General features: G+C 36.0%; 1 protein-coding gene across 2 annotated transcripts in view; it reads left to right on the top strand.

The window, feature by feature from the left end:
* The window catches only part of LOC150110089 (uncharacterized), a 196,522-nt gene that overhangs the window by 29,551 nt on the left and 146,216 nt on the right, over positions 1–20,755 (top strand). For both annotated transcript variants that reach the window (XM_090391262.1, XM_090391271.1), the window contains exon 3: positions 10,141–10,311. In XM_090391262.1, the coding sequence (XP_090247388.1) occupies positions 10,141–10,311 (171 nt within the window). The remainder of the gene's footprint in view (positions 1–10,140; positions 10,312–20,755) is intronic.

Below are 20,755 nucleotides of genomic sequence, written 5' to 3'. Positions count from 1 at the left end.
TCCTTGTTGGATATATTGGTTTTGGGTGGTTTTGCTCTTTCGATAAATTCAAAAAGAAGCCTACCGTCAATCCAAAACTTGCTACCAACACCGTAATCAACCTTTCTTCAGTCACCCTGAAGCCTGAAGCTCTCAACGTGCTTTCACGTGGCCACAACTTCGCCATTGCTCCCAGAAAAATACCAAGTGAGGATATTATGATCCAGATTGAAAGAGGAATCCGCCACCTTCCACATCAAATTGCCAACAGTGTAAGACTGGATGTAGCTTGTGTCCTTTCCATAGCAAAACCACCCAAAACCAATATATCCAACAAGGAATTTAAAGCCCTACAGGAATTGAGAAATAATAAACAATTAGTTATCACCAAAGCGGATAAGGGAAATGCAACTGTAGTACTTAACCAAAAGGACTACAAAGGTAAGCTGAATGCTCTTCTAATCGATCGGGCTACTTACCTCCCTATCAATTACAACCCCACCAACTCACAAATTAGAAAACTTCACTGGCTCCTTAAGAAAGTCACTTCTTGGCCTGTAGAAGTTACCAACAGATTAAAACCGTTTAACTCTATACCCCCCCATATTTACGGACTCCCAAAAATACATAAAGAAAATGTGCCATTACGTCCCATAGTGGATGGCATTGATTCCCCCACATACAAATTAGCTAAACATTTGGCCAAAGAGCTCACATACTATACTGGCAACACACCATCACACATAAAAAACTCAGCCCACTTCAAAGCCAGCATAGAAAACCTTACACTCCAACATACTGACATAATGGTCAGCTTCGACGTCTTCTCCTTATTCACAAATGTCCCACTCAAGGAAACTTTAGAGCTAATCCAAGCTAAATTTTCTCCCGATATCTCAGCCCTATTTCAGTTCACAATGAACTCAGGCTATTTCGTTTGGCAGGGAAAATTCTACAAACAAATAGAGGGGACAGCCATGGGCTCACCACTTTCCCCACCCTTGGCCAATTTCTTTATGGAGACCTTTGAGGAAAAAGCCTTAGCCTCTGCCCCACAAAAACCAACCATATGGCTTCGCTACGTTGATGATGTGTTTGCTATTTGGCCACATGGCTCTGAAACACTCCTCTCCTTCCTTACACGCTCAAACAACCAACACACCAGAATCAAGTTCACCCTGGAAAAAGAGGAAAACAACTGCCTCCCTTTCCTAGACACACTAGTCACCAGCCAACCTGATGGAACTTTGGTTTTCTCAGTTTACAGAAAACCCACCCATACAGGCAGATCCATCCACCAACAATTCCCCCCCCCCCCCTCACAACAATATGGAGTGGTAAAAACACTATACAACAGGGCTAAACTAATTTGTTCTAACGACATGGCCCTAAACACTGAACTAAATCACATCCTCAACACTTTCTCAGCCAATGGCTTCCCCCCCAAAAAATATTAAAACCTACAAACCACAGCCTCCCTCGTCCCCCCCCCTCCACAAAAAAGATTACTCTAAATCCATCACCATTCCCTACATCCGAGGCACCTCAGAAAAAATTACCAAAATTCTAAAAAAACATGACCTCACCTCTTGTTACAGGCCTTACAGAAAATTGGCATCCCTTATCCGCTCTACCAAAGACCAACCACTTCCCCTAGACCTACCTGGTGTATACCAGGTCCCTTGCAGTTGTAAACTGTCGTACTTTGGCCAAACAGGCAGGACAGCGAATATCAGAATTTCTGAACACAAGGACTACATCCGGTTTTACAAGTATAGCCATTCTGGTCTTGCAGACCATGCTCTGGATACTCGCCACAGAATACAGTGGAAGAAAGCTACAGTAATACACCGGAGCAAATATAAATTCGAAAGATTATTTATGGAATCAGCCTCTGCCCTAAGAAACTCTCCAAACCTCAACAAATTTGGTTGTATGTGACTGCCCCAAATTTGGGAGGCATACATCAGCAGACCTTCAGCCCAACGGCCAAGAACGCCTACTTAGCCCGCCAGAGGGCACCAACAGGACTCCTAGGAGAACGATAGCTTCATATCTTCATTCTCAGTTACTGTATTGTTAGTGCCTGTGTGCAACTGCCGTTTTGTAAGTTCCTTTTGAAAATGGCAATGTGACATTGCCGAAATATCGGAAATATTTATTAAAGTATAATTTAATTTATATTCGGATCTACGTTGTTTCAATTCCCTAAGCGATTTAGAAATCCAAAGCACATTACATCAATTTTTTACTTAGGTTAAGTCCCACGTGAATATTCTTAAAAAATAAACTTTGTCTCGGTATAGTTTGTATTAGATGTTTTTGTAAATAAATGTTTTGAAGCTAACTGTATATACTGCTTTAATAAGAATATGTTAGGGTGTTAAAAACAAAGGCAATGTTTTTGTCGCTGAAGCTGTACATGGCGGCATTAGAAAGATTGTTATTGAAACTTGTATGAGAAAGACTTGCAGGCTCTAAGTGTAAACATCTCCGAAGTCAGTCAGAAAGAGTTCAAACAACTTTCCGATAGCCGGCAACTTACAATCAAAAGAAAGCGGAGGAGAACAAAAGGAATGCCAAACTTGAAACTTAAGATGAAAGACTCATACTGATTCTTTGGGGGTTGCCAAACTTCATGCGAGGTCTCAGAGGAGGCCTAATAAAAAGAGACTGAAGCAAGCGGAAGGGGTCCCGGTTCCAGAATTGCTGTCAGAGAGGAGGCCGACTAGTCTAGAGTTGCCGTCAGATAGACTACTTCTAGGCCGCAGACAAGGTTTCAAATTGCTGAAAGGAAGAGTTCCAATTGCTGGAGAAAAGTTTCCAGGTTAGGTTAATGTCAAACATTCACCAGTGTGTTGCATTTTCATTACAATTTGATGAATCAAACGACTTCACTGATATTGCTCAGTTGATGGTATTTATTCGCATGGTATTTCAAGATTATTCAAGTAAAGAAGAACTTTTAAATTTCACTATTATTGGGAAGGACTAGGGGAGAAGACATTTTTTCGGCACTTGATGAATTTGTGAAACAACACAAACTTCCGCTTTTTAAACTTGTGTCTATTACTACTGATGGTGCTCCTGCAATGATAGGTAATAAATCGGGCTTCATTTCATTATGTAAAAACGATGACAAATATCCCGATTTTTAAAGTACCACTGTATTATTCACCAACAAGTACTGTGTAGTAAAAGATGAAACACAAAAGATGTTTTGGATATTACCATTAAAATTGTAAATTCTGTTCGAGGAAAAGTCCTGCAATGGTGGTTATTTAAATTACAGGCAGGTGATGATAGGTGATAGGCAACTTGTGTTGTACAATAATGTTCGCTGGCTCAGCAGAAGTCAATTTTTAGAAAGATTTCTTGTATTAATTAATGATATAAAAAATTTTCTTGATGAAAAAGGAGATATTTATCCATAATTGAGTGATAAAAGGTGGTTGTTACACTATTTATGAAATTAAGCAATTTAAATTTGGAGTTACTAGAGATAAAAATTTAATTGACATGTTAAGTTCAATAAAAACTTTCCAACAATACTTATTTTTATTAAAGAAATATATAAATGACCGTGAATTTAGACATCTCCCATATTAAAATTTTTTGAACAAAATCAAGAAATGCTTTGCTATGATTTAAAAGAATTTATTCGTGAAATAGAATTAGTTGAGGAAGAAATAAATTCTAGATTTAAAGATTTTAATAAAACTGAAATGATTGTATCTTTTATCAATAATCCATTTCAAGAAAACTTGAACATCACAGAAATTTCAAATAAAATTAGTGGGCTGTTTGATATAAACCAAGCTGAAGTAGAACTTGAGATAATAAACATTCAGAATAGTTTACATTTAAAATCAATAAACAATGAAGTCATTTGGAAGTATGCACATTAAAAAATTCCCAATATTAAAATTCCTGATATCGCGCGAAAAACTGTCGTGTTTCAGATCGACATACTTGTCAGAATCCGCGTTTTCAAATATGACCGTCATAAAAAATCAGTTAAGAAACCAAATTACAAATGATCATTTGGATGATTGTCTGTGATTGGCCACTTCTTCATATCAATTACTAACTATTATAATAACAGAATTAACGTAAATTATTCTTTATTCGTAGAATTTTCACCTGAGTATCAAGGTATCATCAGTACAGGTACAAGGCTAATTAAACAACTGTTATATTCACCAAGCGCCACCTAAGTAGCTAAGATTAAATTTCCTAAATTTATTTTATTATTATTATTATTTATTTATTTTATAATTATTTAAGTTTAATTATTTAGTTATTTAATTATTAAATAATAATTATTCAATTATAATAATTTATTTATTTTTTTAATTATATATATTATATGTGTATACAATTATATGTTAGGAAAGATTTGCTGCTTTATAAAGTACTATCTCCCACAAGGGGGAAAGACGTAGACCATCGGATCTGTTTAGGTTAGGGGAGTGAAGTAATGTTTTCACATGTTTCTTTGTATAGCTGTTCCATTAGGAACCGACTTTTGTGAATGACTTTTGTTTTCTTCCACTTAACTCTATGTCTGGTGTTGATGGCATGTTCTGCAATTCCAGACTGTTCGGGTTCAAGGTACTGGATATACGACTTATGTTCTTCTAACCGGTCCTGAGCAGGGAATCTGGTAGACACCTGGATAGCTGAGATGTGGGAGATTGTCCTTTGGAGACATTAGGAATGTGTAGATTTTTCTGAAGGGTCGAAAAGCCACACATATATTTAGTGGTTTTAGCACCTTAGCTATGTGTTCACTAACCCATTGTACATAGGGGATAGGTATACGTGTGGGTTCTTCTGTACTTGAAGAGGATGCTGGAGCATGACTACTTAAAGCTCTTTTTATGAAGGACTTCTTATAGTCATTGGATATGAAAGGAGGAATTAATATACTGTAATTCTTTTTGTAAAAGTTGTTCTGAAGAACAAAAGGAGTGGGCTCTACGAACTAGTGTTTTTATAGTACCTGCCTTTTGGCTGGAATGGTGATGTGATTCAGTGTGGATGTACTGGCCTGTATGAGTCTCTTTCCTATAGACTGTGAATTGTAGATAACCATCTGTTAGCGAAGAATCAAGAGGTCTAGAATGGCTAACTGCTTATTTACTTCTACTTCTAGGGTGAACTGGATCCTTGGATGAAGTGCATTAATTTTTGAGAGAAACTGTTGTAGTTCTTCTGAGGTGCCCTTCGATACGGCAAAAATGTCATCCACATATCTGAACTAAATGTTAGGTCTGGGTGTATACCTATCCCTTGTGTACAAGGGGTTAGTGAACGCATAGCTAAGGTGCTAAAACACTAAATATCTGTGTGGCTTTTCGACCCGTCAGAAAAATCCCCACATTCCTAATGTCTCCAAAGGACAAGCTCCCACATCTCTGCTATCCAGGTGTCTACCAGATTCCCTGCTCGTGTGGATTATCATATTTCGGACAAACAGGAAGATCTGCTCAGGTCCGGTTAGAAGAACACCAGTCGTATATCCAGTACCTTGAACCCGAACAGTCTGGAATTGCAGAACATGCCATCAACACCAGACATAGAATTAAGTGGAAGAAGACAAAAGTCATTCACAAAAGTCGGTTCCTAATGGAACGGCTATACAAAGAAACATGTGAAACATTACTTCACTCTCCTAACCTAAACAGATCTGATGGTCTACATCTTTCCCCCTTGTGGGAGAGAGTACTTTATAAAGCAGAAAATCTTTCCTAACATATAATTGTATACACATATATATATTTAAAAAAAATTTAAATTATTATAATTGAATAATTATTATTTAATAATTAAATAACTAAATAATTAAATTTAAATAATTATAAATAAAATAAATAATAATAATAAAAAAATAAATTTAAGAAATTTAACCTTGGCTACTTACGTGGCGCTTTGTGAATATAACAGTTATCGTTTAATTAGCCTTGTACCTGTACTGATGATGCCTGTGATACTCAGGCAAAAATCCTACGAATAAAGAATAATTTTCGTGAGTTAATTCCATTATTATAATAGCTAGTAATATGTCTACTCATGGTATTTCCTTACTGAAACTTATCTTCATATTAACTTGACTATGAAAATATTGACAGGTCCAAACAATGCCAAATTTCACATTAAATATATTTTTTTTTAATCAACCAGCATTTCCTGTAACTTGTGAGTTTGTAATCAATCTGTTGTTTTTTCTAACTTTGGTTTTCCAAAATAGAGAAATAAATATTTTATTCCAATATATATTTTTTTTTTGTTGTATTAAAATAATTTAAAGTGATAAATAAATTTTTAAATACACAAATAAAGTTTTTAGTTGTGTATTTTTTTTTTAGTTGTTTACTTGTGCGTAATCAGATATCAGGTTGGGGAAACGTGATCTACATAAGAGAGTAGATCGCCAAATAACTTTTTATAGAAAAGTAGCTTGCGTAGTAAAAAAAAGGTTAAACACTACTGCAATAGTGTAAGGAACTAACAGCTATGGTGTCCACCTTAATCAGATGTAGGACCTCCTTTCAGTGTAATGACTGCAGCAATCCGATGGGGCATACACTTTTCTTTATTGTACACTTTTCACAAGTGTACAATAGAGATCAGTGGTAATTTTGGACCATTCTTCCTGTAGGCATGTCCTGGACTGTTGTGGGGCAGACATTTCGTGATCTCACCAGATGCTCAATTTCATCCTACAGATGTTCATTAGGGTTGAGATCTAGACTCTTTAGAGGCCAGTCAAGTGTGGTGACATTCATTTCCACTCAGTTACAGCAGCAGCCTTATGACAGTGCATTGTCTTGCTGAAAGAGATAATGGTCAGTTCTGTAGACATGCTACAAACTAGAAAGCATTGCATTGTCCAGAATGTTCAGATACCTCCTGGAGTTCAGTGTTCATTGCACCACAAACAGATGCCAAGGCCAAACCAGGACCATACCATCACACCACAACCTCCAAATTTCATACTTGTGTAATGCACTGTGGTAAGAGATGTTCACCAGGCATCTACCACATCTCCACACCCATCCATCTGCCCAGTATAGGATGGCATGTTTCATCACTCCAGCTTTCTAAACGTCCGTGTCCAGCTGTACTTGCTCTTTGCACCATTGAAAGCAATGCTGTGTGTTTGTCTGGGTTATGTGAGGCTTGTATATTATTGTGCTACCATGGAAACTCCTGTTGTGAAGCTCAGTTCAGAATGTTTTTGTGTAGATTTGTGTTCCAGTCAATGCCTGGAACTCTGCATTCAACATGCCGGCCAACAAATGGCAGTTCTTTAAGCTTTCTAAATTGGCACTTTATGTTGCAATAATTCTGATATTATTCCATTTGTTATTTTAGAAACTGTTAGAGACTAAAAGAATAGTTTATTGTAATGGAGGATTTGCTTTAGTGAATTGTCTTTAAGATTAATACTATTGGGTTTTGGATGGTGGTTTGTCATAGTGAGTGAGTTCAGTGTAGTTTTGTTTGTTATGGTGAGAGTTGGTTGTATCATCTATTTCATAAATAATTGATAATAAATGCTTTATTTATGGTTTTATGCTTTGCATATACTGGTCTTTATATGTTAAAACTAGGAATATCCAAAAAAAAGTTAGAATACTTCTAGTTTAGTCTAAATGAAAGAACAGGATTTAGAACTGTTCTCTAAATTGAGAACAGGAATCAAACCTTGGAGATTCAGTGGCAAACTCTGAAGAAAACATTGATTGATTCTGCCAGAGAGGCATGTGGTGAGGTTGTGTGCAAGGATAAAAAAATCAGAACTCCCTGGTGGACACAGGAAGTTAAAGAGGCAGTGAAGGAAAAGAAGAAAGCATATCAAAAGTTCCTGGCAAATAAGTCAGCTCTTACTCTTACAGACTACAGAGACAAATGTAAGAAAGCTAAACAGTGTGTAAAACTAGCTAAACAAAAGTCATGGGAGGACTTTGGCAAGAATATAGAAAATAAATATCAAGAAGGTGGAAAAATATTCTGGAGGTTGTTGAAGAAGCTTAGGAATGGAGGAAAGAGTGCTGTAAAAGGAATTAGAGATGATAAAGGTGACATGAAAACAGGAGAAAAAGATATCCTTGAAGTATGGAGTAATTACTTTGAAAAACTGCTAAATGAAACAAGCAGTGAGGACAGTACAGTGATAAAAAACATTGACCAGGCATGCAGTCAGGAATACATATCCATACTTGAAGTAGAAAAAGCCATCAAAGGCTTGAAATGTGGAAAGGCAGCAGGAGTAGATGATATTCGACCAGAAATGCTGAAGTATGGTGGTATAAGAGTCTTACAGTGGCTGCACTGCATAGTTCAGAAAGCCTGGACAGAGGGACGAATTCCCAATGATTGGAGTAGAGCTCTCTCATAGTACCCATATATAAAAAGGGAAATAAAACTGAATGTGAGAATTACAGAGGTATTTCCTTACTGAGTGTTCCTGGCAAGATCTATGCAAGTATACTTGAGAAACGGTTGAGAAGAATTGTGGAAGAAAAGCTTGGTGAAGAACAAGCTGGATTCAGGCCAAATAGAGCCTGTCAGGATCAGATCTTCACTTTACGACAAATAGTCGAGAAAGCATGGGAATATAACAAAGATCTGTATTTAAGTTTTGTCGATTTGGAAAAGGCATATGACAAGGTGCCAAGAGAGAAGTTATTCAATACGCTGCAGTTATATGGTGTCAATGGGGCATTATATCAAGCAATACTTAGTCTTTGTTTGAGTTGTAAGTCAGCAGTTAGAATTGAAGGAAGCACAGGAAGATGGTTTAATGTTAAATCTGGTGTGAGACAAGGATGTACATTATCCCCTCTGTTATTCATTATCTATATTGATCACATTATGAAGGAATGTGGTATTAAACCTGATATCAAAATTGGAGATGTTAATGTCAGCTCTTTGCTTTATGCGGATGATGTTATACTTCTAAATAAATCCGCTACAAGTCTGCAAGATTCTCTGACTAAATTGAATAGCTGTTGTAATAGATATGATATGAAGGTCAGCAATAAAAAGACAAAGACAATAAATATAGGCAGAATCATTGAAAATGTCAACTGTGTTGTGAATGGAGAACCTGTGGAACAAGTAAAACATTTCAGCTACTTAGGCACGATTTTCAGTGAAGATGGTAAATTAAATATAGAAATAGACAACAGAATCAGCAAAGCTGGTATGGTGGGAAGTCAATTGAATAAATTCATATGGAATAAGAGAGAAATTAGTCAGAACACTAAATTAGCTGTATACAAGACAGTGTTCAAACCAGTTTTAAATTATGGATCTGAGAGCTGGGTCAGAAGTAAAACACTTGACCAAAGACTAGAGACCGCAGATATGAGAGTCCTGAGAAAGATTAGAGGCATGAACAGATGGCATCAATGGCAATATCATATTAAAAATGAGGATATTAGGAAAGAACTTGACATTGTCAGCATCCAGGAATGCGTTAGCAGAGCTAATCTCAGGTGCTATGATCACTTAAGCAGTATGGGCAAGGAAAGATTAGCCAAACAAGTGTTCTCTGCCAGGTTGGCAGGAAAACGACTCAGAGGAAGACCAAGATATAGGTGGATTGATACGGTACAAAGTGCCTTAGACGATAGAAATATAAGATCTGATAATGTTGGAGTCTTGACAAGTAACAGACTGATTTGGAGGAAAATTGTAGATAGGAAGTTAGTAATGATGTAATTTTTTCATGTAGTACTGTCATATCCTGTACACCCCTTGAGGGTACATGGCAGGAATTTGATGATGATGATGAGTTTAGTCTAGTAACCCATCTGCTACAGCCTTTTTGATAATGTTAAAATCCCAATGTATTATTTGTAAATATAGAATACGAAGTATTCTTTACTTCATGTTTAATGTAATCAGAAATAGCCATTTGATATTGAACAGTACTATACAATAACATTGAAACGTAAACAATATGTGATGTCTGACATTAGATAGAACCAAGGCTAACGCAACTTTAATAAAAAGTTTAGATGTGTCTTGCAAAATGTATAACTAGTATACAGTGTAATGTATGTTAGGTTTGCTAGGTATGTCCTAATTATTCATGAATTCTAAAAAAAAAGTGCATAAATGTAATTTCTGCTTACTCTTTTATAGGTTTCCATGGTCGAAACTAAAGCCTTTGATTAGAAGAAAGTTAGAACTTGTTTTGAATGATTTCAATGAAAATTGTCCAACAGACAACCTTCCTCCCCTTCCTAATGTTGAAACATTTAAATTTGAAGTCATGCGGACCAAAATACTAGAAACATTGGATTCTTTCCAGAGGTATCTTTCAAGTGAAAATAATCGGCTAATCTGCATTAGTATTAATTTTTTTATTTTTTTTTTAAAGTTTGCTTAGTATTCTACAGTATAGGTTGCTTTGTGATTTACTTTTGATAAGTTCTATATTTTAGTAATGGTTTATTAATATTCTTTTTTTTTTTAGTTAAATTTAATATTATACATCAATGTTTGCTTTTATAGCATACAAACCAGTAATGTAAATATGCATTACTGGGGACTTGAAGAGAAGGAGAGAGGAGAGTTTGCATGAGGTAACAAGCATTCATTTGAAAAATTTAGTCTAATACATTTGTGTGATTTTTGGCAGTAGGGAAAGATACTTAGACTTTGAATGAACAGGTTTATTTTATGGACCGTGAAGTGCTTTTGCATTTTTTTTTTTTTTTTTTTCACTAAACTTGGAATTTACAAAACTGTTTTTTGAGGATTGTATAAGGTCACTGCTAATTGTCTTATTGGCCACAATGTCTTTGTGCCAGGCGGGAATGAATTGGCTTGCTTTATAAATGCCTGTTGGTGAGATGCAGCTATGTGTCTCATTTATATAAAAGTACAGTTCACATGCATGAGAGGTTACAGAATTTACAGCAAATTGATTGTCATGTGTGGGCAAATATATCCTGAATATCAAGAGCATAATGATCTGTGTTAATTTGCTTTTCATTGAAATTAGAACAATATAGGAAAATAGTGGATTGATTGCAGGGGAAAAAAAATTCTATATGGAGGAGATACAATATGGAGGAGATATAATAAATAACGATAGGTAGTGTGGGTTATTACATAGGAATTTGTAACTATAAGTATATGTCATTTTGGATAAATTGGAAAATAAAGCTTATAAACAATTTTTTTAAATTTCACTGCACTTTTAAAGTTTTTGATTTTAATCCTTGTACATACGAGAGAGAGAGAATAATCAGAATAGTATTGTGATAAGCTTGGTAATTAACTGCTCTTTCAAGAAAGTATTTTTTGCTTACTTTGCAGACTGTGAAAGGGTGGTGAATAATTGCTACTTCTTTTTAACAGATTTAGAATAGACTGCAGGAATTACCAGTTTTGATGAGTGTCTATGGAAAATATTTGTAGAAAGTGGATGTCAAAATAAACAAGAAACAACGTTTTTTGTGAAAGAGTGGATTGAATTGGTGAGAGGCATTAATCAACCTGATTACATCCCTTCTATACTGAGTCAGGTATTTTTAGGAAGCCCTTAGGGACACCACCCAAATGTGACAACATCATCATCAAATTCCTGCCATGTACCCTCAAGGGGTGTACAGGATATGACAGTATTACATGAAAAAAAATTTACATCATTACTAACTTCCTATCTACAATTTTCCTCCAAATCAGTCTGTTACTTGTCAAGACTCCACATTATCAGATCTTATATTTCTATCGTCTAAGGCACTTTGTACTGTATCAATCCACCTATATCTTGGTCTTCCTCTGGGTGGTTTTCTGGCCAACCTGGCAGAGAACACTTGTTTTGATAATCTTTCTTCGCCCATTCTATTTAAGTGACCATACCAGCTGAGATTACTTCTGCTAACGCATTCCTGGATGCTGACAATGTCAAGTTCTTTCCTAATATCCTCATTTTTAATATGATATTGCTATTGATGCCATCTGTTCATGCCTCTAATCTTACTCAGGACTCTCATATCTGCGGTCTCTAGTCTTTGGTCAAGTGTTTTACTTCTGACCCAGCTCTCAGATCCATAAGTTAAAACTGGTTTGAACACTGTCTTGTATACAGCTAATTTAGTGTTCTGACTAATTTCTCTCTTATTCCATATGAATTTATTCAGTTGACTTCCCACCATACCAGCTTTGCTGATTCTGTTATCTATTTCTATATTTAATTTACCATCTTCAGTAAAAATCGTGCCTAAGTAGCTGAAATGTTTTACATGTTCCACAGGTTCTCCATTCACAACACAGTTGACATTTTCAATGATTCTGCCTATTTTCATTGTCTTTGTCTTTTTATTGCTGACATTCATACCATATCTATTACAACAGTTATTCAATTTAGTCAGAGAATCCTGCAGACCTGTAGCGGATTTATTTAGAAGTATAACATCATCCGCATAAAGCAAAGACCTGACATTAACAACTCCAATTTTGATATCATGTTTAATACCACTTTCCTTCATAATGTGATCCATATAGATAATGAATAACAGAGGGGATAATGTACATCCTTGTCTGACACCAGATTTAACATTAAACCATCTTCCTGTACTTCCTTCAATTCTAACTGCTGACTTACAACTTAAATAAAGACTAGGTATTGCTTGATATGATGCCCCATCGACACCATATAACTGTAGCGTATTGAATAGCTTCTCTCTTGGCACCTTGTCATATGCCTTTTCCAAATCGACAAAACTTAAATACAGATCTTTGTTATATTCCCATGCTTTCTCGACTATTTGTCGTAAAGTGAAGATCTGATCCTGAGAGCCTCTATTTGACCTGAATCCAGCTTGTTCTTCACCAAGCTTTTCTTCCACAATTCTTCTCAACCGTTTCTCAAGTATATTTGCATAGAACTTGCCAGGAACACTCAGTAGGGAAATACCTCTGTAATTCTCACATTCAGTTTTATTTCCCTTTTTATATATGGGTACAATGAGAGCTCTACTCCAATCATCGGGAATTCGTCCCTCTGTCCAGGCTTTCTGAACTATGCAGTGGAGCCACTGTAAGACTCTTATACCACCATACTTCAGCATTTCTGGTCGAATATCATCTACTCCTGCTGCCGTTCCACATTTCAAGCATTTGATGACTTTTTCTACTTCAAGTATGGATATGTATTCCTGACTGCATTGCCTGGTCAGCGGTTTTTACCGCTGTGCTGTCATCACTGCTTATTTCATTTAGCAGTTTTTTAAAATAATTACTCCATACTTCAAGGATATCTTTTTCTCCTGTTTTCATGTCACCTTTATCATCTCTAACTCCTTTTACAGCAATCTTTCCTCCATTCCTAACCTTCTTCAACAACCTCCAGAATATTTTGCCACCTTCTTGATATTTATTTTCTATATTCTTGCCAAAGTCCTCCCATGACTTTTGTTTAGCTAGTTTTACACAGTGTTTAGCATTCTTGCATTTGTCTCTGTATTCTCTAAGAGCACAAGCTGACTTATTTGCCAGGAACTTTTGATATGCTTTTTTCTTTTCCTTCACTGCCTCTTTAACTTCCTGTGTCCCATAGAGTTCTAATTTTTCTATCCTTGCAGACAACTTCACCACATGCCTCTCTAGCTGAATCTCCAGGGTTTGATTCCTGTTCTCACTCTTTCATTTTTTCTTCAATAATCTTTGTGTATTTTAGTCCACAGTTCACATCTGAGAGCTGCTCAACTTTTATTCGCTTTAAAACTTTCTTACATGTTATTCTTTTCAATATGAAATTCAATTTTATCCTGCTCAAGACTAAATAGTGATCACTTCCAATTTCAAATCCTCTCTACACTCTGGTGTCCTGCACCAGGGAGAAAACATCACTATCAACAATAACATAGTCAATGAGACTTTTCTTATTCCTTGCCTCTTCTCTCCATGTGAATTTGTGCACATTTTTATGTTGGAACATGGTGTTAGTAATAACCAGTCCATGTCCTGAGCAGAAATCCAACAGATATTTGCCATTATTATTAGCTTTGCTCTTTTCTCCAAATTTTCCCAAAATATTTTTGTATGTCTCACAATCAATTCCTACTCTGCTATTTAGATCCCCAACAGGGACCAACTTTTCCTTCTTCATTGTGTCAGTTGCTTTTTCTAAAGCCTCAAAAAATTCCTCCACTTCTATCTCAGTAGAACCTTCTGTGGGACCATAGGCACAAATAAGTCTAATTGTCAAGTTCCCCATTCTCATATTTGCCCACATTACTCTACTTGAGACTGCCTGCCATTCAAGAAGATTAGTCTCGTATTTTGTGTTGAATACTATGGCTACTCCTTCTTTTCCTTGATTGTCATTGCCTGAATATAACATTTTGTATTTATTGCTCAGAAAGATCTCACCAGTTTTTATCTTTTATATTTCAGTCACCCCTATTATGTCGATCTGGTACTTATCTAATTCCTCAGCTAGCTCCATTTCTTTGCCATTCAGGCTTCTTATGTTGATAGTACTGATCTTTAACTCTGGTGATGTTGAGTTGGGGTGTGTTTTCAGATTTTTTCTAGTAGCTGACTTTTCGCTGTTTGCCCTGGTTCCCTGGCGAAAACAACGGGGGGCCTTGTTTAACCGGGCAACGCCCCAGCCGGCATGAAATTTTGTCATGTTGTACCATCATTTTTTATTTTGGTTTAACCAATAAGAATACAATTTGGTCGGCTAAATCCGAAATTGCCAGCCCATCCTCGTTCGTTCAGTATCCAAGTGGATACCCAACAGGGTGCACCACGAGAAGGTGAGAATTGGACATTAGGTCAGAAGCCCTGGTCGGTTCTCTGCATGCCTTGAAAGGCTACGTGGAGGTCTGCTCTCAGTTATACAGATTTGACCCTTAAGCACCCCGTATTCAGTGATTGAATGGATTTGTGATTTGTATAGAGTTGGTTTTTTAAACTAATATCCTTAGCAAAGGAAAAAATAGAATTTCTTTGGATGCTGAGGAAGAGGTGATATTCGTAATATGTTTATGCCAAGAGAGACTTGATTAGATTAATCCCAAGAAGAGAAATCTCATCTTGTATAGAGAGCTGGCTGTTTATTAGTAAGAAAACTGGAAGAAAATGGTTGTGAGCAATAAAACAGCATTGAGTTTTACTAGCATTGAAATTGACTGATAACTTAATTTACTAGCATTGAAGTTATCTGTAGCCCATTGGAGAGTGGTTTGAAGTATAAAGTTTGAGTTTAGGGTTGTAGAAATTGATATTCTGAAAGTTTGGAGAAAGAGCAATGCAATGTACTGCCACAAAACTGTTTATTAATTTGCAGTCAGCTGCAGAAAGTCACCGATATATAGGAGGAGAGTAGATGAAAGAACAGAGCTTTTTGGATGCCAACAGTAGTTGCATTAAGGATGAGCACATCGCAAGTAATGTTCTTCCAGACAGAACACTGGCTACCTATCCAGAAGTCATACCACATGATGGCAGTTTGGTTTTGGAACAAGGGCTTATTAAAGTAATCAGATACTTTACAGATATCAAGAGCAACCACTTGAGATTTCTTACTTTTTCATGTAACGATCCATATTTCTCATAAAAGGCCCATAGTTGACAGTGGCATAATCCACTGACTATCATTTATTAGCTGAGCAGAGTTAATGCTTTTTTCCATTATTTCAGAAAGGATTGGAATGAGTGAAATTGGATGGCAGTTAGATGGCAAAGATCTGTCCCCCCTTCTTTGCATTGGGTTGAATGTGGCTAATTTCTATACTTTGGGATAGATACTAATAAAATAAAAGAGAATAAAATGGAATAACATAGAATACGTCAACTCTGGAGCACAAACTTTAGAGCAACTGAAGTCTTCTGGAAAACTTTTCGATATTTATTTTGGCATAGTTCTTCTGATTTCCTCTGGCAAAAAAAAATTTAAAAATAAAAAGAAATATTGTGAACAACATTGATTGTATGTTTTGATTAGAAGAACATTTACCATGATCATCTATGCATAAATTAGAGGAAAGTAAGAAGCCAGGAGATTGGCTTTATGTAGATAATGGAATCATCCAAGTGCAAAACAGGTAGAAACACAGTTGCATGTTATGGCAAGTAGTTGTGCAAGAAATCAGAAAGTATGATGTCTATTTCAGATATGATGTAAGTTTCCTTTTTAGAGTCCTTTCAGAAACCAGTTTTGGATGTGTTGATAGTTCCTTTGCATCTGTTTTGGCTTGTGTATAAAGAAGCAAATAGAGATTTTGGTGAAAGCCATTCACCTTGTGTTCTGTTCTTTTTCTCTTTAGTTTTAGCACACTTCTTAAGAACCAAGGCTTAGATAAAGGATTTGAATTTAAATTTTATGAGCACAATGTTTGATTCAGTTAGTTCATCCATCTGTTTATTTGCATATTATTCTTTCGCTCTGTCTGGACATTTATCTTGCCATCCTACTTCTAATTTGCAAGGGCAAAATTTGACAACATTTTCCAGAATTATATTTGGCATCAGTTCTATTTTGGCTTAGTGGAATTTAATTCACTAGTTGGGGAAATTGCTAACTAGGACTAGGTGGTGATGACACACATTGTCTGGTGAAACATTGTAGACTTACTTAATGGAAACCTGAAGTGCCTGCTATAATATATAGTTTAAACAAAATGTCCCCTCCTCCCCATTCTTACATGTAGTGTGGGTGATGGTATGCCAAATGCTGTAAGAAATCTGAAGTTTCCGTATTCAAGGATACACTGATGAAATTGTTCTTCAGGTGGGCTATCTTAGGAAACGGGACTGAATCCAATCATAACACATCAGGAGGCCTCCTAATTAGCTAACAAATGATTCTTCCACCACTCTTTGGCAGATCATGCTTAGATGACGCCTACTCATGAAAGACAGCCGTTCATGGGTAGGAGTCACATAAATCTAAACTTGACTATTTTTGATGGAATCTTGACTGCATCCTCATCCACTACTGTCTGCCTTAACTTTCCAAACTGCACACTGTACAATTCCTGCCACAAGGATGAATTTTTATAGTCTGACATTCTATGCTAGAGAAGGCAAATCTTGAATTGCCTCATTATGATCTGTTATGGCTCATTGTTTTTGCTACCTCCACACATGAACTAAACTTATAGTACTGTCGATGTGCTAAGGGTTTTTTGTTCTTTTTTTATTATTTATTTATTTATAGGCCTGTGTAGCCCTGTGGAAATGGCGTTTGCATTCATAAACTAGGCCTCATGAAGAAAGCTGGAACTTTTTCGAGTGGATCCCAAGTTAATTGATTTTTGACATGGGCAAGTGAGTTTTTTGTCCCATAAACTCAAGAACATTAACTGCAGAAACCAAACTATTTCCAACGATAATATACTGTGCTAGGGACCATGAGTATGGCAGCATTTGTCTGCCTCTCTTCATCAGATGCCTTTATAATTGGTGATAGTCTTGGATACTAGCTATATCTGATTGGCTGCAGATGGCAATTGAACTATCCCCTCAGTCTCCCAAAGTTTAGATAGGGCTAAAACAGCCTTGGCTACTTCTTCTAGTGAATAATATGCTAGCAGATTCATTTATGTATTTTTTATATTATATTATTTATTTATTTTTATATTATTTTCCATAACCTGGAAAGCCTATAAAAGTTTCACAGTGGCTGCAGTGTATAGTGCAGAAGGCCTGGACAGAGGGACAAATTGCACAATAGGAAATGATTGTCAGACATACAAAAATATTTTGGGAAAATTTTGAGAAAATTGCAAAGCTAATAATGGCAAATACCTGTTGGATTTCTGCTCAGGACATGGAATTGTTATTACTAACATAATGTTCCAACATAAAAATGTGCACAAATTCACATGGAGAGAAGAGGCAAGGAATAAGAAAAGTCTCATTGACCATGTTATTGTTGATAGTGATGTTTTCTCACTGGTGTGGGACACTAGAGTGTACACAGGATTTGAAATCGGAACTGATCACCATTTAGTCTTGAGCAGGATAAAATTGAATTTCATATTGAAAGGAAGAACATATAAGAAAGTTTTAAAGCAAATAAAAGTTAAGCAGCTCTCAGATTTGAACTGTAGACTAAAATACATAAATGTTATTCAAGAAAAAATGAAAGTTTGAGAAGAGGAAACAAACCTTGGAGATTCAGTGGCATATCCTGAAGAAAACATTGATTGATTTAGCTAGAGGCATGTGGTAAGGTTATCTGCAAGGATAGAAAAATCAAAACTCCATGTAGATACAGGAAGTTAAAGAGGCAGTGAAGGAAAAGAAAAAAGCATATCAAAAGTTCCTGGTGAATAAGTCAGCTTGTGCTCTTAGAGAATACAGAGACAAATATAAGAAAGCCAAACACTGTGTAAAACTAGCTAAGTGTAAAAGTCATTCTAAGAACATAGAAAATAAATATCAAGAAGGTGACAAGATATTTTGGAGGTTGTTGAAGAAGCTCAGAAATTGAGGAAAGAGTGCTGTAAAAGGAATTAGAGATGATAAAGGTGACATGAAAACTGGAGAAAAAGGTATCCTTGTTGTATGGAGTAATTACTTCTAAAAATTGCTAAATGAAACAATCAGTGACAGTGCAGGTAAAAAACACTCAACAGGCATGCAATCAGGAATACATATCCATACTTGAAGTAGAAAAAGCTATCAAAAGCCTGAAATGTTGAACGGCAGGAGTAGTAGTTGATATTCAACCAGAAATGCTCAAGTATGGAGGTATAAAAGTTACAGTGGCTACACTGCATAATTCAGAAGGCCTGGACAGAGGATCGAATTCAGATGATTTGAGTACAACTCTCATAGTACCTATATATTAAAACAAAATAAAACTGAATGTGACAATTACAGTGGTATTTCTCTACTGAGTGTTCCTGGTAAGATTTATGCAAGTATACTTGAGAAACGATTGAGAAGGATTGTGGAAAGGAAGCTTGGTGAAGAACAAGCTGGATTCAGGACAAATAGGGGCTGTATGGATCAGATTTTCACTTTACGAGAAATAGCTGAGAAATCATGGGAATATAACAAAGTTCTGTATTTAAGTTTTATGGATCTGGAAAAGGCATATGACAAGGTGGCAAGAGAAAAGCTATTCAAAATGCTCCAGTTGTATAGTGTCAGTGGGGCATTATATCAAGCAATACTTAGTTTTTGAGTTGTACGTCAGCAGTTAGAATCGAAGGAAGTACAGGAAGATGGTTTAATTTCAAATCTGGTGTCAGACAAGAATTACATTATCCCCTCTGTTATTCATTATCTATATTGATCACATTATGAAGGAAAGTGTTATTAAACCTGATATCAAAATTGGAGATGTTAATGTCAGCTCTTTGCTTTATGCAGATGCTGTTATACTTCTAAAGAAATCTGGTACAAGTCTGCAAGATTCCCTGGCTAAATTGAATAACTGTTGTAATAGATGTGGTTGGAAAGTCAGCAATAACAAGATGAAGACAACGAAAATAGGCAGAAGCACTGAAAATATCAACTGCATATATAGAACAAGTAAAACATTTCAGCTATTTAGGCACAATTTTAGCGAAGATGGTAAATTAAATATGGAAATAGACAACGGAATCAACAAACTGGTATAGGTGGAAGTCAACTGAATAAATTTATATGGAATAAGAGAGAAATTAATCAAAACACTAAATTAGCTAGAAACACTACAATGCAGTGTTCAAGCCAATTTTAACTTATGGATCTGAGAGCTGGGCTAGAAATAAAACACTTGGCCAATGACAAGAGACCTTAGATATGAGAGTCCTGAAAAAGATTAGGTGAATGAAAAGATGGCATCAATGGCAATATCATATTAAAAACGAGGATATTAGGAAGACATTGTTAGCATCCAGGAATGTGTTAGCAGAGGTAATCTCAGGTGGTATGGTCACTTAAACAGAATGGGAGAAGAAGGATTAGCAAAACAAGTGTTCTATGCCAGGTTGGCTGGAAAAATATCCAGAGGCAGATCAAGATATAGGCAGATTGATACAGTAAAAAGTGCTTTAGAAGACAGAAATATAAGATCTGATAATGTTTGAGTCTTGACAGGTAACAGATTGATTTGGAAGAAACTTGTAGATAGGAAGTTAGTGGTGATGTAAGTTTTTCGTGTTGTACTATCATATCCTATACACCCCTTAAGGGTACAGGTCAGGAATTTAATGATAATGATGGAAAACCTACTGTATCGACTGAACACGAAACTTTTTCATGCCACTTCAGGCCTTCAATAAGCGACATAATGTTCTCATGCTGGGTGATAAAATTGATAGATCACTTAGAAGTTTACAAACATCCATGCTTAGCAGGTTTCTAATCCTCCATTCATTGATTGGAGACTTGAGATACTATTTACTCATCCAATTATGCTTTTGTCCCCCCCCCCCTCTCTCATCCAATTATACTTTTGCTATCATTCTCTCACTCTTGAAATTCTAATTACAACTGATCTTTTCTATTATTTGTCTTTGGAGTTTGATCATCAAATACAAAACAGTGGGATAGTCTCTTTATTGGGTACTTCAACATTCCTGACTGAAAATGGCATGCCTTCTCCACTGGTTAAGCTAGAAGAGGCAGAGATATTTGTTGTGAGTAATGATCGTAAACAAATTATATGTTCACTAGAATATCTGATAATCTGCTCGACACCTTCTCTTAAGTTCTGATGATAACATCATAGATATTAGCTACTAAATAGTAGAATTGTCAATGACAAATTGGTAATTCTGATCATAACTTCATCCAA

Source organism: Typopeltis vanoorti, chromosome 1, assembly GCF_054136105.1.
Source record: "Typopeltis vanoorti isolate ZY-2024b chromosome 1, IOZ_Tvanoo_1.0, whole genome shotgun sequence".
Lineage (NCBI taxonomy): Eukaryota > Metazoa > Arthropoda > Arachnida > Uropygi > Thelyphonidae > Typopeltis > Typopeltis vanoorti.
The sequence above is the reverse complement of the archived record's forward strand: the minus strand, read 5'-3'. Positions and strand labels throughout refer to the sequence as shown.